We start from the raw sequence: 18,808 nt of genomic DNA on the forward strand, positions 1-18,808 counted from the left end.
ATAACCTCCGTATTTTATTCATGAATTGTACAATTCCAAATATAAGGAAACAGTTAGAGTACTTTATTACACAGCTTATAAAATAATTAAATATTACACTTATATTTTTTGCTTTTTTTACACCATAATTCATACTGTGTGACACTACCATTTTCTTTCCTCAGTTGTCACTTAAGGAAGCGAGCAAAGAAATATAAAGGAAAAGCTATGCATTAATAAATTAATTATTTTACATCAAATAATAAAAAGGACACAATTATAAAAACGAAACAAAAAAACCCCTTGTAGTTTTCCTAGAAAAAAGGTCATAATTATACAATGTCCAATATCAAGACAGAGCGGTGTAGGTTGAGATATGTTTCCAATCATCATTTCTTAAAGTATCACAGAATACATGTTTTTAATTTAAATTGTTGCAGAAGGAACTGCTAATTTTAAATGACCACTGTCTGGCATTAGTGCTGAGCTGGCTAATCTTACACTGAAACGATACTTTAAAGAAACAGTAAAACTGAACTACATTCATCAAACGAAGTTGTGGGATTGGATGGAATTAGATAAATACGTCCCTCATAGGCACTCCCCAGAAAATTACAGTAGAACACAGTTCTGTCTCAGAATGGGTTTGGCAAATAGGTTGGGTATTTTTTCAATGCAGAAACTTTAAAAATTGTACCATCTGATATATAGTGTCACTGAACATCTCGATACTGAATCATTACAAATAGCATTATGTTTACATTTCTTTTGTTTGCTGGTGGATTCTGAACTAAATAAAAGTTTTAGGAGAATGTATAAAAATAGAATTGACTTTTATTTGGTTAGAGTAAATCACCCACTTTTTCTTTTTTTTTTTTTTCATATAACCTGTGTGAATAAATAACTATTTAGAGAAGTTTAGCATGAATTAATGGACTGTAATATTCTTGTTACTTCCTTTAGATAATGGATGAATCAAAATTTGCAGAGAGATTTAAGATTAAAAGGAAGACATTCTTCAGTATCTTGGCATTCAAACAACCTAGCTTCTGAAAAAAACTACTTTAAAATATCAAGTTTAAATTTTAAAATTACATATCTAATGAGCTTAGAAAGTTGAAAACATAACCATTGAGCTCAATAAATCTGAGTTCCTTGAGTTAGTTAGTTGAAATATGAAATTCTATTTTACTTGTAACACAGCAATATTAAAAGTCCAAATATTCTAAAGCTGAGTATTTCTAGGAATACATTTCAAGTTACTAGTTAACCACCTCTGAGTTTCTACACAAAGCAGAAAATGAATTCTTCAAAACAATAAAAACATTAGCACAATGCAAAACTTGCTTTTCCAGCAGCAAGTCTAATAGAGAAGCACCATATATCTTTGTAGTGCACTATTTACTTCTTGTGGTCACACATGTGACGCCGCATTCTCCAGACAACAGCCATTTGAATGTCTTTCTGTGAAAGTGGCAGTAAACAGCTTCCTTACCCTGGGACGATAGGATCATAAAAAAATAGGAAAGGAAACGCTTTTGATAGTGCGATCTGTCATGCTGCCGTGCTGTAACCTTCCCCCTTGAGCTCCCGATCTCTTTTGCTTTGCATTCTGGTAAATTAGCCAGAAAAGGCTTCCTTGCCTTAATTTCTTCCTCATAACATATGACAGTGCAAAAAAACACTTTTAGAGAAAGAAGAACTGCCCCTCGAGTCTCAGTGTTCAAGTGATCCATAGTACCCTGTACTTTAGTGAGGTCAGTAAATAAAGAAAAAAAAGAAAGAAACATTCCTTTTTCAACATATATCGAACAATTACTGTACCTCAGACATTCCCTTAGAAAAAAATGTCTCTTCCATCAGTGGTTTATGTGGCACCATGTCTTGCCTCAAAGCAAAGTTACTTCCAACATAAATTGAAGAAGAGAATCCTGTCACTGAAGGGTTCGCGTAACACGCTGCTATCAGTTCTTCTTCGTGCATGATTTACAACATTGCTTGCCATAAAATTTGTGGTTACAGACACCATGCTGGGGTACCAGATGACACCAAGTGAAGAAATCCACACAAGAAGGATCATCTGAAGGAGAGAAATCCAAGCAATATGGTGAGACCGCGTTTTAGCAAGTCTACGAGTCAGGCAATATTTCCGCACACTTGTATGCATTTGGTAATATTAAAAACATGATGGGTGACTAAATTCAAAGAAGAGGAACCATGAACTAGTTTTCATCTCAAAAATACTAGTTTCTTTTTTAACTTGTTAAGAGATGTTTGATTTGTTAAGAGATTAAACTGATGGAGATAGAGCTAATACAATAGGAGGGTCAGAGGCTAAAGGAATTAAAAAATGAGGAGCACGCTTTGAAGTTCAGGAAAACAGGAGGAAGTTCCACTGTGCAGGATAATAAGAGTCTTCTGTGTTTTCATCTCTGATTACAAGTGTTGTTCTAAAGCCAAGTCCTTGTACAAATGAGCCTGCTCCATGCTTGATGCTGATTGCTTGTTGCCATCATCATCGCGTGGAGTTTACCTGCACCTCAAAGTAGTGTCAGCTTTGAGTGTATGTGCATGTAGATGTACACACAAAATGCATGGAAATCTGAACGCATGGACCCTGCTCTGTGTACATGTGTGCCCAAAGTGCTCTGCTATGTGTTTGTGTTCCAACACTTTCTAGAGCGACTTATTTCTCTCCATTTGACTAGGCAGGGAGCCTAAGAAATCTCTCTTCTTAGACGCTTTAGTTAGGGGGCATGAATCAGGCTTTTAGGACTTGCCATGTTGGTGGAATCTTAACTGCAATGGGAAAAGAGACAGGCTGATGATGTTTAGTTCTGAAAAGCCCAGCTTTTAATTACAAATAAAAATAAACCGTATTTCTCAGTTATGATTTTATTTCACGTAAAGTTATGTATAGATCATTTATACACACCGCCTGGTCACTTTAAAAACATTTCATAGCTGCTCCTTTCTACACTTTTGTAGTAGATGCTTTATGTTTCTTTAAAAGAGCAGAGTGATGATTCATATGGATGATTTATAAACAAATTCACCATGTCTGAGAGAGCAGTAAGACATTTAGATGAGGTTTAGCAAAATTTATAGCTAAACTGAAATCTCCTGTGAGCATGGGAAAAGATTCCATTTGACTCTCAGAACTACTGTTTACATGGTCAATAAAAGGAATTTACAAGGAGACAGTGAAGAAAAATCCAGCCACTGTTGTCTGCATTCTCAGATCAGCTAAGTTGAGTCACAGAAGATAAATGCTCCCTCACATAGCACAGACAACTTCTTCATATTCTGTGGGCCAGGAGTCATCTCTGTCTCTCTACAGGAACTTATTTTGATTAGTCACCACTTTTTGCTTTTTTTGATTCCCTTTTATATGATGGGAAAGGTGGTTTTGTGTACTTTTATCACCCTCAAATTTATTTGAATGAATAAGAAAATAATTTAGTAATGATTTTTTTAAAAGATGCTCTTTTATTCCTCAGTTTTTAGAGATATTTGCCTGTCTGTAAATGCTAATGGTATGTAAAAAAAATACTGTCTTTGAACAAACAGTTGTCCAGGAACTAGGAAGCTCAGTACTGAATGGCAGCCTTCCCACTCCACAGCATTGCCTTTCTAGTCTTGACTGAGGGTCAGTGGGGATGCAACTGGGAGTTCAGCACCAGCTTTCACGTTACTTCATCTGCTGTCCACCAGACAGAATTTGCCGCTGGGAGGATGCAAAGCAGACAACAGATGAAAAACATGCACAGCACAAAGAGGGGAAAGCTTTCTGATTAAGTCAGGAAGAAGCTCTCCTGCCATGGAAAGGTAAATTTTCAAAAATTACAAATTACTGGTAAAAAAAAAAAAAAATTATAAGCACTAAGGAGGCAATGTTAATAAATCATTATGTCCGTTTTGAAGATTGGAGTGCAATGCTAACATTACAGAGGTATGGCCATAAACTTCACTCTTGGGACCTAATCCAAAGACCATTGGAATGAACACAAAGAGTCCCACAGACTTCAATGGATGTGGATCAGGCTGTCCGTCCCTTATTTCTGTTTACTCAAGTATTTAAATGTTGTTTAAATTTTCATTCATTTTAAGCAGTTGGATTTACTAGGAGTTATGGTGACCGTAACTGCATCTAACAGAGGGATGGAAATGACCCAGTTTGTCTAGGAAAGTGTGTAAACTCTCCCTGAAACATAAATTTCTTGACTGTGATCACTGAGCTGGAGCTGCATGGCTGATAATAGAGACTGATTTGCTTCAATGTGATTCCAGCACAGCTGGTTCCCTCTCTTTTTGCTGGTTTAGACAGAAAGTTAGAGAGCAGTGAAGAGATAATTGATCTCTAGAGCCTGACGACCCAGTTATAATAAAGGGGAAAGGGCTCCTGCAGATGTGAGGAGAGAGAGAAACAGGCCAAGGCCAAAATTAATAACAGACATTACTCCAGACATGAAATATAGCAGAGGAAGGCAGGGGTGAAAGAAAAGTGCTTGCTGTATCGTGACAGAAAAGGATGTAATACAGAAACTCCAAAGTACAGCAGAACTTTTTGGGAAGGTTAATTTGAAGTATGAAGAACATTTACTTATAAAAACAGCAGAACTATTTACTTATCCCTTTTAGGACCATTTCATCTATAGATCCTTGTTTGGATTCAGGTCCCCTGATACATCAGTTTGATACTCTGCATGTCTTGAGTTGCTGCAGTAGAATGGTCTGTTAAGATATCACTGGGTTTTACGGGGTTTCTGTGCACAGTGAATGCCAGGAATCGGTACAGATGAGGGGGGTGGTTGGCTAATGTCAATTTACAAGATGCAGGGCCAGAGCGTGACCTTTGCTCCCAACTCTATTACCACCTTTCTCTTGCAATCCGGCCTAGGTTTTATAGAGATATACGGTATTTTGAAAGGTAACATTTAAAGTGCTTTAGCATACCTAGATAACTGTGTTATATGGGACAAACCCGGACCTCCATGAGCTTTTTTCCCCCAGTGAAAACTGTAACCAGCTTGTAAGCAAATACATGGGCTGGGGCTAACGCACCACGCTCTTTCTGTGGTGGTTCTGAGAGAACTCCCCTTCCATCATTGAGTGACACAAAGCCTCTTGCTCCCCCTGCTCCTCTAGAATTGCAAAACACACTGAAGAGGTGGAGAGGGATACAGCAGACACACAACTGGGGACAGAGCTTAATTTCATGTTCCCTGACTGCATGTCATACACTAATCAGAAGCAGTAAGAAAAGAAGTACATTACAGACAAAGCATTTTTGGACTCCCAGGATATGGGTGCAATCTGAAGCTTGGGAGGGCTTCGGAAGACTAAAAATAAATGGCAAATTCTTATTGCTTAGTTCAAAAGTTGCTATTTTTAATCATAAAACAGTACCAGCATAGGATGCTTCTGTTATTAAACAGGATAGAATAAAGATGCAGCTCAGAACCAAATGGCATAACTTTTTTACGTACTGTTTTTTTAACATATCCTTGTTTTTAAAATCTCCTGTGTCAGTTATACTCTCAAGTCTGCTTTAAGAGGGTTGACTTTGAGAAGAGAGATGTTGTAGTATTAGAGAGTAACTGTAAAGCTGGAAAGTTTATGAAGGAACATGACAGATACTACTCTTCAGCGGGTGTAACTGGAAAAGGTGATTTTTGCTGGATACAGATTTCTAAGCAGCCAACCCTGCTGCAGCACGTAGAGCTGAGTTTTACCTCTTTTCACAGGGACTGGGCAGAAGTTAGTATTGCAAGCTCTCAGGACTGCTGGTTTCTGATGGGGCAAGCACCCAGAAGCTGGTCTTCCTTGGCGCAGGCACTGTACGCTCCGGGTTTGCACTCCCCCTCCACATGTTACGGTACACTGTAGAGAGGAAAAGAAGTCAAAGCCGTCTTTCATTACAGAGGCTCTCTGGGAGCCCATGAAAGCCAAAGTAACAACTTTTAAGGACTTTGGATGAGACTTCCAAAGAGAGAGAGGTCAGAATTGGATGTGTTGCTGTTCAGCAACCCCCATCAGGACCAACTTTTCAAAGATGCGTGCATCTGGTCTCCCTTCTGAAATTTGGTTATTTTAGGACTCAGCTGAAAATTTGGTTCCTTACTTAGGCGTCGAGACAGAAACTGAACATTTCAGCAAACCTGTTCCTGATTGTCTGCAATGATTTCTTTTGAACTCTGAGCCTCTGGGCCCAATCCTGCTGTCTGAACAGAGATAAAACTCCCATTGGAACCACAATTATGGCAGTATCTGGGGAAAAACACTATGCATTTGCAGAAAGATCTATGAAGTATTTTAAACTGAATAAGCCTTTTACTTGTATGTGTTTCATGAAAAGTTGTCTTTAAGATAAATGTGATCATTTTCATCTGATTACAATTGTCAGGCATACATTGTTTCAAGTAAATGTTATTAAATGAGTGTGTGTCCCATTGATATGTGACTCATAAAGTAGATAAGTTCCAGAAATACAGAAGCTTGTTTGCAAGAATGTAGAAACAAATACAGACTGATCCTGTAATTAATCATAGTATTTAGGGAATTCCAGGCAATCTGTGCAGATCCTCAAATACATTGTGCACATAGATATGTAATAGTTCAACCACAGTGCGGTTTGAGGAAGACTGAGAAGAAACTGTTGGAAAATAAGCGTGGAATGTAGTGCCTCTCGAGCACGAATAACATTTTTAGGTGACATTCTTCAGTTTCAGGACAAAGAATTGAGCTGCACCAAAGCACATGATGGATGTGGACCAGCTGCATCATGTTTCAGTGGCTGAGTGATGTGACCTTCTTTAGGGAATGGCTACATGCAGGAGTCGCCTGTGGACTGTTAGTACTGGAGATATCGCCTCCATACAATCGGACATTTGACTACAGGACAATGTAAGACTGGAGCTAGCTTTAATCTAGGTATCTTGGGCTCACGTTGCCAGTCACAGTGGCGTGGTCTTTGACATCTTACGCCGGCCAGGTGTTTGTGCCACTCCAGCTAGCATTCAATCTGTGGCATATGATACCGCAGCTTTTCTAGGTTTGGTGCTCTCTAAGCCCACCACTGCAACCTCAGCTTCTAATTACGGTGGGTACACTGTCCAAGATTCAGCAGTTGCATTGCAGTTGTTTTGTTCTTTAATACTGTGTAGTGAAAAGCACTAGGGGATGCTACTTGAACTACTATGTAGAGAAACCTGCTCCTTTTGTAAACTGCATAAAAGCCAAGACGTGAAATAGTGCTGGAGAAAGAGCGCTAGCCAGGACGGGGAAAGAGAGGCGAGAAAGTTTCCCATTCCTACCTGCTGCCAGGGTGAGGAATACCAGCCCGACACCATGTTATACAATGTTAGCGATGGGCAGGCTCCCTTGTTACAAGCTTCTTCCAGGTCGGTGTTTGGTTTCTTGATGTTTCTACATCTTCTCTGTGGAAAGGTGATCAATTTCCCATGGATGCTTTTCTCACCACATTTTAGTTCTCTCTTTTGTACACCTGGGCCACAGGAGGCTGAGCACTGCAAAGGCAAAGTACATGTGTTTCTATAAACACATTCAGATAAAGGAGGATGTGCTATGTGCAAGAGAGCCCGAATTATGTAAAACTACAAAAGCATTATACAACTAAAACCACAAAGACTATGTTTCATAATGTGTAAACTGAAATATGAATCCAAGTCAGTGAAGGTCCTGAAAAACAAAGACATCAGGGTACATCTGTCTACATCTGGATGTAAAGAACTGTGTTTTTATAGCGGCTTGCCTAGAACACCTGATTTTCAAATGACAGCCAGCTTTCTTTCCCCCACTTGGTTTGTGTGTGTCCCTGAGTCAACATTTCCAAGAGCAGCAAAGGAAGGCAGTGAGCCATGTAACTGCACCACCGTACCTCACTCCAAGAAGAAATCACCCACTGGAGTCGGTCATTTTTGGGGCAGCGTCCTAGCACACAGGTCTGCTGGGATTCAGGTTTATGGTCTCTGCTGCACATACTGTCAGGCAAGATTTTAACCTTGGGAGAACCGGTACTTTTGCAATAGACATCCCGTTTCTTAACACCTCTCCCACAAGTCTTGGAGCACTGTGATGGAAAGAAATACTCATTTGAACTAGAGGAAATGAAAAAATGGCATTATTTGTATTTTACAGCAGAGCATAGAAACCATGGCTAATGTGTTGTGTAGCTGCCATTGTAAGTAAACTTGAAATTCTATTAGTGAGTAACAGTAACATCTGTATGTTGCTTCTAAAACATTGTTCTAAGTGATTTCTTAATGTAAACTATGAACTCTTACAGCCCCCATGTAGAACAGATAAGTAATATCTCTCTTCCGTAGATGAGGTAAGTTGGACTGGTGAGCAAAATGCTTTTTTCCCTGGACAGCATAGTTGAAAGCTGGTCCTAACCTCCCATCGCAAAATCTCCCATGGCAAGATGTTCTCGGCTATTTGTTATTTTGTCCTCACCTTGGTCTAGAGGGGTGAGATAGAGGCAGAGAAAACTACCCAGGGAATCTATACATAACTCCTTCAGCAAGTGAATCTCACTACAGGACAGAATCTCATACAGACAATGGTTAAGAAGTTTGACCAAAGATATTTTAATTGCCAAGATTACAGCTGAAGCTTAGGACAAGTCACCAGTGAATAAATATGCATTGTTGAACCGTGGTTCAGTTGAAAAGACATTCTATAGTTTTCATTGCTGTAGCATACAACAAAATGCATGAATGAGCCATTTCTGATGAAATGAAGAAATAGACAGCCCTGAAATAATGCTGCCAGCTTTCTACCTTGTTGCATCCTCTTCTAATTGTTCTTCTTTTTACTAATAATTAAGGGGCACATTCCAAAGCAGAATCCTGCACTATTGCTATCCGTATCAAATCACAAATGTTTTTGAAAGATTTCATGAAATCAGAGTTGTACTGAGGATGCAATATCTGCATGCTGAAAATCTATGGTTTTAATCTTTCCCCCAAACAAACAAAAAACTCCTTTCATTTAAATTTACTCTGATTTGTGTAGAGAGGCTGGGTATTTTGCATTTTTTTCCTCTTAACCCCTTTGAGCCTGTGATACAGCTGAATCTTAAAATCTTCACTAACTTGTTCAACAGGCCTGTTCAGTACATTTCAGCAGGACTTGTGAACTTAATTTTCATAGGCTTATTTGAAACTTGAATTGTACACCTCTTAAAGAGGAGGAAAATGGATGTGTTAATTTTGGGTTTTTTTTTAAATTTAGTAGAAGGAAGGTTTGAAAATGTGAATGTGTTTGAAGACTTTGTTCTTCCTTTTTAAGTATCTAATCATCATACCTGGTTTTTATAATCTCCTGTGACACTAAGGCTTCCTTTACATATACTGCAAGAAAAAGTTTCTTTTTGAGTGTTAAAACTCTGTTATGATGGACTATCGAGTAGTTACTCATCTGTCATAGTACATTACAGGGCACTCCCCTGGAGAGGCAGTCTGTGCTTCTCAGCTGGGAATGCTTAGGTCAAGATGTTCTTGAACACATAAAGAGTAACAGTGCCAAGAAGTGTACACAGAAGTAATAGATTTTTCAGTAAAGTTAAATCCACCTTGAATCTCACTAAATGAAAATGGAAAAATAAAAACGATATTGCTCCTTTTGATATGTGTACTGTCAGCTTTCTCTTAAACCCCAAATTTCCCAGTACTCCATTTATCCTTACATTAATAGTTAATATCAGCATCAATAGTAGTGAAAGAAAGAGCAGAGATGAGTTTTGTGTAAGCATGTGTGTGTTTTTTAACTCAGGCTGGTTTAATGTCAGGCAGTTTGCAGGTTTGTAAATCAGGGTGTGTACACACAGGAATCTGCCCAGGGGCCTTATGCCCCTCATGGCAATTAACTGCAGCAGTACTCTACTTGCAGTAGAATAGTTACTCTAACAAAGGCAAAAGTACAGAAGTGATTAGGGAACATGTAAATCACAGATTTATCAACCCAAAGCTCACATACATGTGTGCATTAATATGCAACTCTAACCCCACATACTACTTCATTCCTTGACTGCCTGTCATCCCAGAGAAAAGTCAATATTGCTGTGGGACGTAATCTCAGAGGGGGCTTTAATGGCTTTGAAGAATTCATAGAGCCTGAAGTTCTGAAACCAGAAAAAAACCAGGACACCACATGTCCACTTCTGGCAAGCCCTCCTGTCTGAGCACTTAGGAAGGCTAGTTAAAATATATACATAGTTTACATATTCATGAATAGAGCCACTTGCAAAATACCGATCGTCACAAAGTTTGCACTGGTCTTCTTTCTGAGCAGAGTTTTTGGCAATATTTTCATCATGCCAGCAGACAAAAATACAAGTTTTTCTCCCAATTACCTGAGACCATAGGCCGGGGCTCCATTCAGGTGGGCAGTCCTGACTGTTGCACATCTGCACCTGTGTAGGGGTGCTGACAGGACACAGGGAATGGGCCACTACCTCCTCTCTTTGGAAAGCCGTTTTCTGAACACACTGAATGAGACGACTTTGTTGCCCTCCTCCACAAGATTTGCTGCATGCACTCCATTCGCCTGTTGACCAGCTTAAAGGAGAAAATGTACGTTAGAAACACAGGAGTCTAATGAGCTTTATAAAATCAATACACATGAGCCTCCTATCAAATGTGAATTATTCAGGGATTCTGCTTAGCCTGCTCTCCTGATGTACCAATGCCTGTTCCAGCAATCAGAAAGCCATAGTTACATAATCTGTCTTCAAAGCATGGAACATTTTGCTAGGATGAAATATAAGTCACACAACTAGAACAACTAGTATTACTTACTTAATGTTCTCATCTACCAGAACCAGCCTGCCTATGAATCTGACCTGGAATCTGGAATTCCGTGGGGTCTGACAGGGACGCTGCCATTGAGGCTGGGGGAGTATCCAGAAGATCTAAGGGTCTAGCTAACAAATCACCATTCCTTTGTAACCATGTCTGTGCTTTTAATTGAAAAAAATCTCTCTAAAACAGGAAAAGAAAAATCTTTTCTAAGGAAATGGTAGGATGATCACTTTCGTCACTTTAGCTGCTGAAGAGACCTCCAGATAGACTAACAGATCCAAGGCCAAAGGAAGAATCCAGATAGATGGAGAGAGTTCTGTAAGTCGATACAATTTGATTATTGGAAAGTTCTGCCCTTTGTTGTTACATTTTTTCCTTTTTACATCTCTCAGAAGACAGGGCGGAGGAGGAAGATTCACCTAAGCTGATAAAAAGGAAAAGCTGGCATGGCAGGGAAAGAATGGGGCCAACTTAGCTGAGCATGTACCTCCCAGTATATTTGTATGTAGATACACTCAGACAGGGCGACAGATGTTGGCATGGTGCTGTCCGGTGGTATTTATGTCAAACTTTACTGGCCTCTATTCACAAAAAAGAACTTGCTTGCTAAAATCAGCAGTCCTGTCATTAGTGTCTTGAGGATTTAAATGTTCTCAGACTAATAAATTTGGCAGACAGATGATGTAGAATCTAAATAAAACAGAGGAAATTTAACCAAAAGCTGTGGGCCAAATCTCTACTCCAGTCACAGGCATGCTTCACTTATGCATCATGTCACTGAAGTTACACAAAGTTGAAGAATTATTGCCAATTGCTTAGAATAAGTTCAGTTTTGAAATGTGAATAGCTGCTCAGTATTTCTATTATTGAAGCATTGAGTGGGTCCCCAGCATTTGTGGAACACTTTGCAAACATACAACCAGGTGCCTTTGACCTTGAAGGCTTACAACATAAGACCGTAAATAACAACTAGATAGGAAAACAGAAGTGAAGAAACAAAGGAAATTATGAATGACTAAATGATGACTCAAGTCGAGAACTCTTATTCAGAGACCCAGCGCTGAAATTAAACTGTAGAGAGCAGTTTTACAAATTTTTAATAATTTATGCCACAGAAAAGGTCCTCCTCTCAAATCCAACTGCTTGGCCTATTCTACTTCCTACAGCATCAGTCCTGTGACCACTGGCATAGCTGCTTACATACAGTTTGAATGACAAGAAAGCTCTGTTTTTTTATTTTCTTACTGTGTGAAAGATGAACAGCATCCCATTTGCCTGTCTGTTCACATCTGCCTGAAAACAAAGCTAATTTTAATTTGTAAAAAATGTATAAAAAGCCTATTTTTGAAAAATCCCTTTGGGAAGAGAATAAACCCCAACTCTCAGTCTAGTATCTTCAGTAACTGCCAAAAGTAGTGGGGAACGTAAAAAGCACTAATTTAAGGACAAAGAAGTTGTAATGTGAAAAGTCAGTAGTTATGTAATTCCAGAACATGTCAGAAGTTTCCTTTTTCTCTGATTTATAAATATTTGGACTATTGCAATACAAACTAATGCAAAAAAGTTATACTTTTAATCCATTTTACAACTTTTAATTAGTTTGATGTTTCTGACAACGGTGATTGGTAGAGCAACCAAAAGTGTTCATTCTAAGAGTTTGTTCGCCATAACTGCCCAGAAAGTTCCCCTCTTCACAGAGGAGAGGGCAATAAACCTACTTTAATGTCCTCTAGTAAACAGCCATTTTCCAAGATTATCTGGGCTGTGATCCAAGAGCATCTTTCATTAGCTCAAATAACTAAATAATTATGACCAGATTTGGCAGCTCTGAAATCCAACAACAACAGTGTGCAGTACTGATGCTTTTCTGTGTTCTTACTGTTGGGACAGTAGTTTGTTCCTACTCAGACTAATAAGTCTTTGTTCTTATGCAGTAATTACTCCTCACTGACCTTTTTAAGTCTGGAGCCTCTTTTATGTCACAAAACTGACATGCTTGTATCTCATCTATATTCACCTCCTTCCTGTGCCTATTATGCCTACCGTATTTGGTTTTGCTTTATTTGCTGGCTAGTAAGCATTCTTTGTTTCCTCCATGGTATTTGTTAACACTACATTTTTTGATGTTGGCAGTCTCAGTTTTATGGGAAATATTACATCCCGTGACTTTCTGGGCAGATTCCTCAGCAGAGATATTCTGGCATAGTTTTACTCAGCTGAATGGCAATCTGTTAACTTTAGACATGGTTCTACATGTAGATCCTCCATACATTAATATATCCTAAGGTTTTTAAAAATAACTAATTAGTGAGTTGAATTCTTTTTCGCTAGAGGTGGCTTGGGGCTTTTATGGTTATTATTTTTGTACTCTTTTTAGGGTTCAAGTCATTAATTGTGTTTTAAAGTAGTAAATCTAAGAATACCAGAGCAATTTCAGCATGAAAACATTGCACTGTGTCTCAAAATGGATATTCAGCATTTTCAGTGACAGGTATATCAGTGGATGTTCAAAATACATCGGGATCTCCAGTTAATAGAAATGGAAACTTTGTGTGTGGTCAATAGAAATTAATATGATTTTGGTGAAGCTTTATAGCATAGCAATGCCACATCAAAACAAAGGTAAGCATAAACAGCTTAAAAAGACTCCTGGGAACATTACAGGCAATACATTTCTGTCTACATGATACTGAGTTCATTGGATAAAAATAGTTCTGGCAAAAGATAAGTCACATGTGAGAAGACTGTGTTTGGCTACAAAGTTTTCTTAAAATTGGTATTGAGAAAATCATGTGGCTAAACGCAATCTAAAGAAACTGCTGAAGCAGGAACATGGGGCTCTCATGTCACGTGTTACCATTATTTAAACCTTATCTCTAGCATTTTGTGGTCATAGGGTATAATTTGCCATTTGGATTTTGTGTACTCTGCTGTAATCTTTAAATTTTGCAGGAAATTCCAAACTATTACTGGACCATTTTTTTACTATGTTCAAAATATTGCAGACTATGGGTTTTTAAGTAAAAACAAAGCCACTGCAGAACATACACATCTTTTTGCTTTGCTCCATCATCCTCTTCTGGTTTGGAGGAGATGAGGAATGCTTCCTATTAAACTTCATAAAATGTGTTATTTTATGAAGTATGAGAGTGGGCTTAGCCAATTGCTTTTACCACTCATTGCTTTTATCACTGCAGAGTAAAACCAGCAGATGACACCAGGTCTAGAGCTTTCCTCCATTTCCTCTGCCTTCTGTTGCCTGTGCGCTTCAATGCATCTTCAGCTGTCTTTATTTCCCACTGAAACACTCTTAATTTTTTCAACATATCGCTTTAGAAAATCTCCTGTTCTGGAAGTCAAAATGTCTTGTCTAACTTAATACAGTTTTTCTGTGTCTATGGAAGTATAAAATTAAAATAATGCTAAGGTTGCAAAGTCAGGAATCCAAAAATGAAAAAAAACAGCAGAAGAAAGGTGGACAATGTGTCCTTAAAGGCACCCATTTATATTCTAAGCCATATAATACTGTGTTTAATTATATGAGGACACAACATTTATTTTTTTTCCAAAGGACCCCTACTACAGCTACTATAAATCATTGTAACTCCCTTGTTTTTAAAGAACCTGTATTGATTTAGACCAGCTGGATTCTAAATGCTTATCTATATGTCAATGTCTTCCTTTGCATCTCACCTTTCTTACGTCTTTTAGAAAATAAGATTGTTCACATAGGCAGTGTCTTCATATTTATTTTTGTGGGCATCAGGAGCACTGCTGATGATTTATTTGGTTTATATAGTCCTCTTCTTGGTATCATAATACTCTGTGGGACACTGTGTCCAAAAATCACTAATTACACTTCACATGATTCTTTTAACCTAATCTAATATGTGGAATCTGAGTCATGGGGCCAAGCTTCCACACGGGGAGTAGCACTTTACTCAGGAAATGGTCTTATTGATTCAAGGTGAGTAAAGGTGGCAGAACGAGCCTCTAAGTAACTTAGATTTACTCCGTGTCACATAGCTAACCCCAGCATGGTGACAGAGCTGCAAGCAATCCTCAGGAGGTCTTGCTTTGCAACATTAGAAATACCGCCTCTATTATTATCATTGGGCTGAAGCCTACACAACTAACATTTTTAAACAGTTACTGTTTTATGTTACAGAATAAAAGTGGGTTCATCTAGCAGGCTATACAATTCTGTGTGCCTATCAGAGAGGACTTCTTTTGTGGCAAATTCAGTCATAAGGCACAGCAAAAAGGTACAAAAATAAAGACAACTTACTATGCTGGGCAGGGATTAGTATTGCACAGTTTTGTTTCAGTCATAGGCTTCGTCCTTGGGCCACAAAGGGAGGAATTAACTCGTGTACGATGATCTTCTAAACAAACTGCTTTTGCTGTAATGTGTCCTATGGAAGTATTAGAAAAAAGTACAGTAAAATAAACGTTTACTCAAAATATAGGAGAAAAAGTTGTAGGGAAGAATTTTAACTAAAGAAGTCCAAGCTCATCCTTGGTATAATTCCCCTGACTTGAAATAAATAAAATAGGATTTAATTTGGCAACATGGTTTTAACATTAATTTTCTTCCCTGTAACACAGGTACTACTGAAGTCAGATGAAACATTTTAGGTATAAACAGCATATTTGCATAATCTTCCCCCAGCAAATACTAGCAATTCTTCAAATCCTATTTCCTTGCAGAAACTAGCAGTGCTTGCTTAGAGTTCTCCTCATGTGCTTGCAAACTGCAACAAAACATTTTGCAACTTTTTACAGTATATCTTTATAGACTTTAGAATTCTGCAGGTTCCTGTACCTAAACGCTATCTACTGTCAACATCAGGACAGATTACAGAGAAGACTATGAATGCCTTAAGAGATGAAGTGATTTTATAGTTTTAACTTTAAATTGAGATGTATCATTCACCTCACACATGGTTCATTGGGCACAGCAAGTCAAATTTGGAAACATGGTTGTTTCCATCATCTTTATATCCATGCTGCATCCTTCATTTGTTTTAAAGGGAAGTAAGAAAAATACAGTTGTCGTATTTTATGCCTGCAGCGCTCCTGCTGGGTCTTTCTTCCATAAACAGTTTATTGAGATGCTGTGAAGTCTGACAGCACACCAGCAAGATATTCCTGAATTTCACCTGGCTTTTTTGCCAGGTTACAGGAACAGAACATGGCATTTCCTTGGTTACCCAGTCCTACTCTTTGGTATTAAAGACAACTGCATCATAAAGTCTTACTTGTATGACCTATTTCCAGTTTAAAGGCCACTAAAATTTTAATTCTCAATTCTTTTTGCAGGACTTCCCACATGCCAGTTTTCTGCTTTCATTACATCCCAGAACTCCTTTCAGTGACAGAACATCCAGGATCTAGAAGACCAAGTAGATGGTCTGTGCAAAGCAAATACCTAGAGGAATATGGTAATAAGAAATCCTTAGCTTATAAGGAATTTCAGACTCTGACCTGACAGAACTCAAATATTTGAAATTAAACAGTGAGAAGATCAGGGTGCAGCTGTCAGTAAAGAAAGGTCTTGATAATGCTTTAGTCTTCAATTACTCTCTACAGATAAGATAACTTTTACACATTATTTAGTATCTTTCTATGTTCCCAAATTACAACAACATCAAAGCACGTATTTAATTCACACATTACTTCAACAGCAAGATATCATATGCATATGGATTGACCTAAAGAAAAAAGACTGAGTCACTGTAAGTGACACGAATTGAGACTGGCATGAATATATTTTTTTACTATAAAGGAAATATGAAGGTACTTCATCCATGTTATAAGTTGTCAGATAAAAAAATAAGGACCAGGTTTTCAAAGTAACCCCCTGTACGTGTTGATACACATTTGCAAAATTAAAGGCTGCTGAAATGTTTGAGATGCTTTATAAAAATGAAAAAGAAGAGGATTGGCAATTGGAAAGTTACCTACCACCACCACAAGTAGCTGAGCACTCTGACTGCACTGTCACCCAGGAGTAGCTATGTTTTTTGACAGATGTCTTGTTTTCATTGTTGGTTTTGGAAAATGTGTATTCCCAAGCAATCCCAGGATTTTTGCCTTGTAACAGGATCTATAGAGGGGTATTTGGGGTTTGTTTAAAAAGAACAAAGGAGCGGGGTTAAAAAAAAAAAGAAGGATTCTGTCATTCTGAAGGAAGATGAGCTGAACATGATAACACACATATTTATACACACTATGTTTGTGAAATAATTTTTAGGAGACCTAGTTTTTCTATAGACTAAAAACCATCAAGGTAATTCCTAAACAGCAAAGCATTTGCTTGGACTAACACCTGCAGGTCATGTAACAGAAGAGTGTAGAAATACATGGTTCAGCGTAACACTCCTTTAAATCAGAAGGCATTTGACTGGATTGGTGAAGCAGAAATGCCTTCAGTAGATGTGAAGTATCATCCGAAGACTTTTGGCAATGCAGTATTAGTTGCTGCCTCATCCCAGCTCTCAGTGCTCTGCTCCTGCAACTGGCCTTTAACAACTGGGTCCCTGCGTTCACTGGGGGCTCAATGGCAGGTGCTGGAGTTTGCCTGTGGCAGTGCAGTGGCTGGATTGAGGATTTGCGGGTGGGAGAAATTTGCTCTCTTTTAGTAAGCAAAGTCCATGCTAGCTGATCCTTCCACAGTGCCTTTTATGAATGAAGAAGCCTTTGTCCATTAAGTATGCAGGACTCAGATGCTTTACTGAAAGAAGCTTGAGCAAAGCAGTAGTAGAGCCCTGTGAGGACCGGGAATAGAGGTGGTTAGAGATGGCCTCCTCATTTCTTGAGGCTGAGGGTATATAAAATAGATATTTTTTTTTTTTCTTGTAAAAAAACTTTTTTCTATGCAGACTGGTGATAAATTTTGTTTGGAAGAGCCTCAGCTGGTATTTTTCTCATGATGATTGAAGCTGATAAAGCTTCAGTCCAGGAGAGGACCCGTCCCTGGCTGTCTACAAGGGAAAAAGGATTGGAAAAATCTTCTATTCATGATTTTAGCATAATGTGTTAGAAAATTTATAGAAAGTGTGATTACTGACTATAATAACAATCTTTCTCATTTAACTTAGGGAGCTTAGCTCTTGGGGATGTACTATTTTAGTGGTGAACTATATTGCAGTTTTTGTGTAGGCAACTTTCTAAAATTCAATGTATTCATTTCAAGTCTGAATTATAATCAATGCAAGATTCATTAACATCTGACACACACCTAAATTTGGGGAGAAATTTCTAGTTAACATCTATTTTAGAAACTTCTTGGCAGAAAAGTGCATTTAGATTCAAACTTAATAGAAAAAGTGCAAGAGCTTACAGTTACAGACCTCTACTAAGTATTAATTCTTCACCAATGTGGATCCGGTCATAGTAATATAAAGAGCAGGTGCAGTTAACCTCAGTTCCTAAATACACTTTTTGATAAGCACTAGCATTTCAAGTACATTTTCAGTCTATGTTAATGATTACCATTCAAAATATTAATAAAATACCAGTTAAGTTCACACAATGCTTAACCTGAGTGCTTAAGCAATCCATGTAGGTAGAACTGATCTCTGTATAGACTGGTTTCATAAAACAGCAACAAACCTGCATTTATGCCGTTTGAGACCAAGAAGTATAATAACATTTTGGAATGTAGCCAAGGGTTTTAAAGAATTCTGAAAATGTATCTATTGGAAAACAGAAATTACCCATGACAGTCAAAATTCAGACCAAATTTACATGATCTCCAGCTCAATAATGGGAACACATGAAGGATCTGGACTGGATACTGTTTACTTTTCTAGAAGAAAGGAAAACAGATGCTCTATTTTCTATTCTTAGTAGCCACAAATTTTACTTCAGTCAGTGGATCTCAGTAATGACCCAAACTGAGAATATAGCAATTAGGACTGTAAAAGGCAAAATACTTCCAGAAGAATTGGAGAGCACAGGCCTTCTTATTGGAAGATTCAGACTAAAAGATCCTCCAA

At 38.2% G+C, this 18,808-nt stretch overlaps 1 protein-coding gene across 3 annotated transcripts in view; it reads right to left on the reverse strand.

Annotated features, from left to right (window-relative positions):
* Window positions 1-876: 876 nt before the first annotated feature.
* Window positions 877-18,808, reverse strand: part of ADAMTS18 (ADAM metallopeptidase with thrombospondin type 1 motif 18) — a 79,228-nt gene continuing 61,296 nt past the window's right edge. For all 3 annotated transcript variants that reach the window (XM_049805391.1, XM_049805390.1, XM_049805392.1), the window contains 7 exons: window positions 16,773-16,914; window positions 15,094-15,220; window positions 10,358-10,562; window positions 7,880-8,071; window positions 7,296-7,508; window positions 5,715-5,862; window positions 877-2,059 (listed from right to left, as the gene is read on the reverse strand). In XM_049805391.1, the coding sequence (XP_049661348.1) occupies window positions 1,944-2,059; window positions 5,715-5,862; window positions 7,296-7,508; window positions 7,880-8,071; window positions 10,358-10,562; window positions 15,094-15,220; window positions 16,773-16,914 (1,143 nt within the window). In that variant the 3' untranslated portion in view covers window positions 877-1,943. The remainder of the gene's footprint in view (window positions 2,060-5,714; window positions 5,863-7,295; window positions 7,509-7,879; window positions 8,072-10,357; window positions 10,563-15,093; window positions 15,221-16,772; window positions 16,915-18,808) is intronic.

Source organism: Accipiter gentilis, chromosome 7, assembly GCF_929443795.1.
Source record: "Accipiter gentilis chromosome 7, bAccGen1.1, whole genome shotgun sequence".
In the NCBI taxonomy this organism is placed as follows: Eukaryota; Metazoa; Chordata; class Aves; order Accipitriformes; family Accipitridae; genus Astur; species Astur gentilis.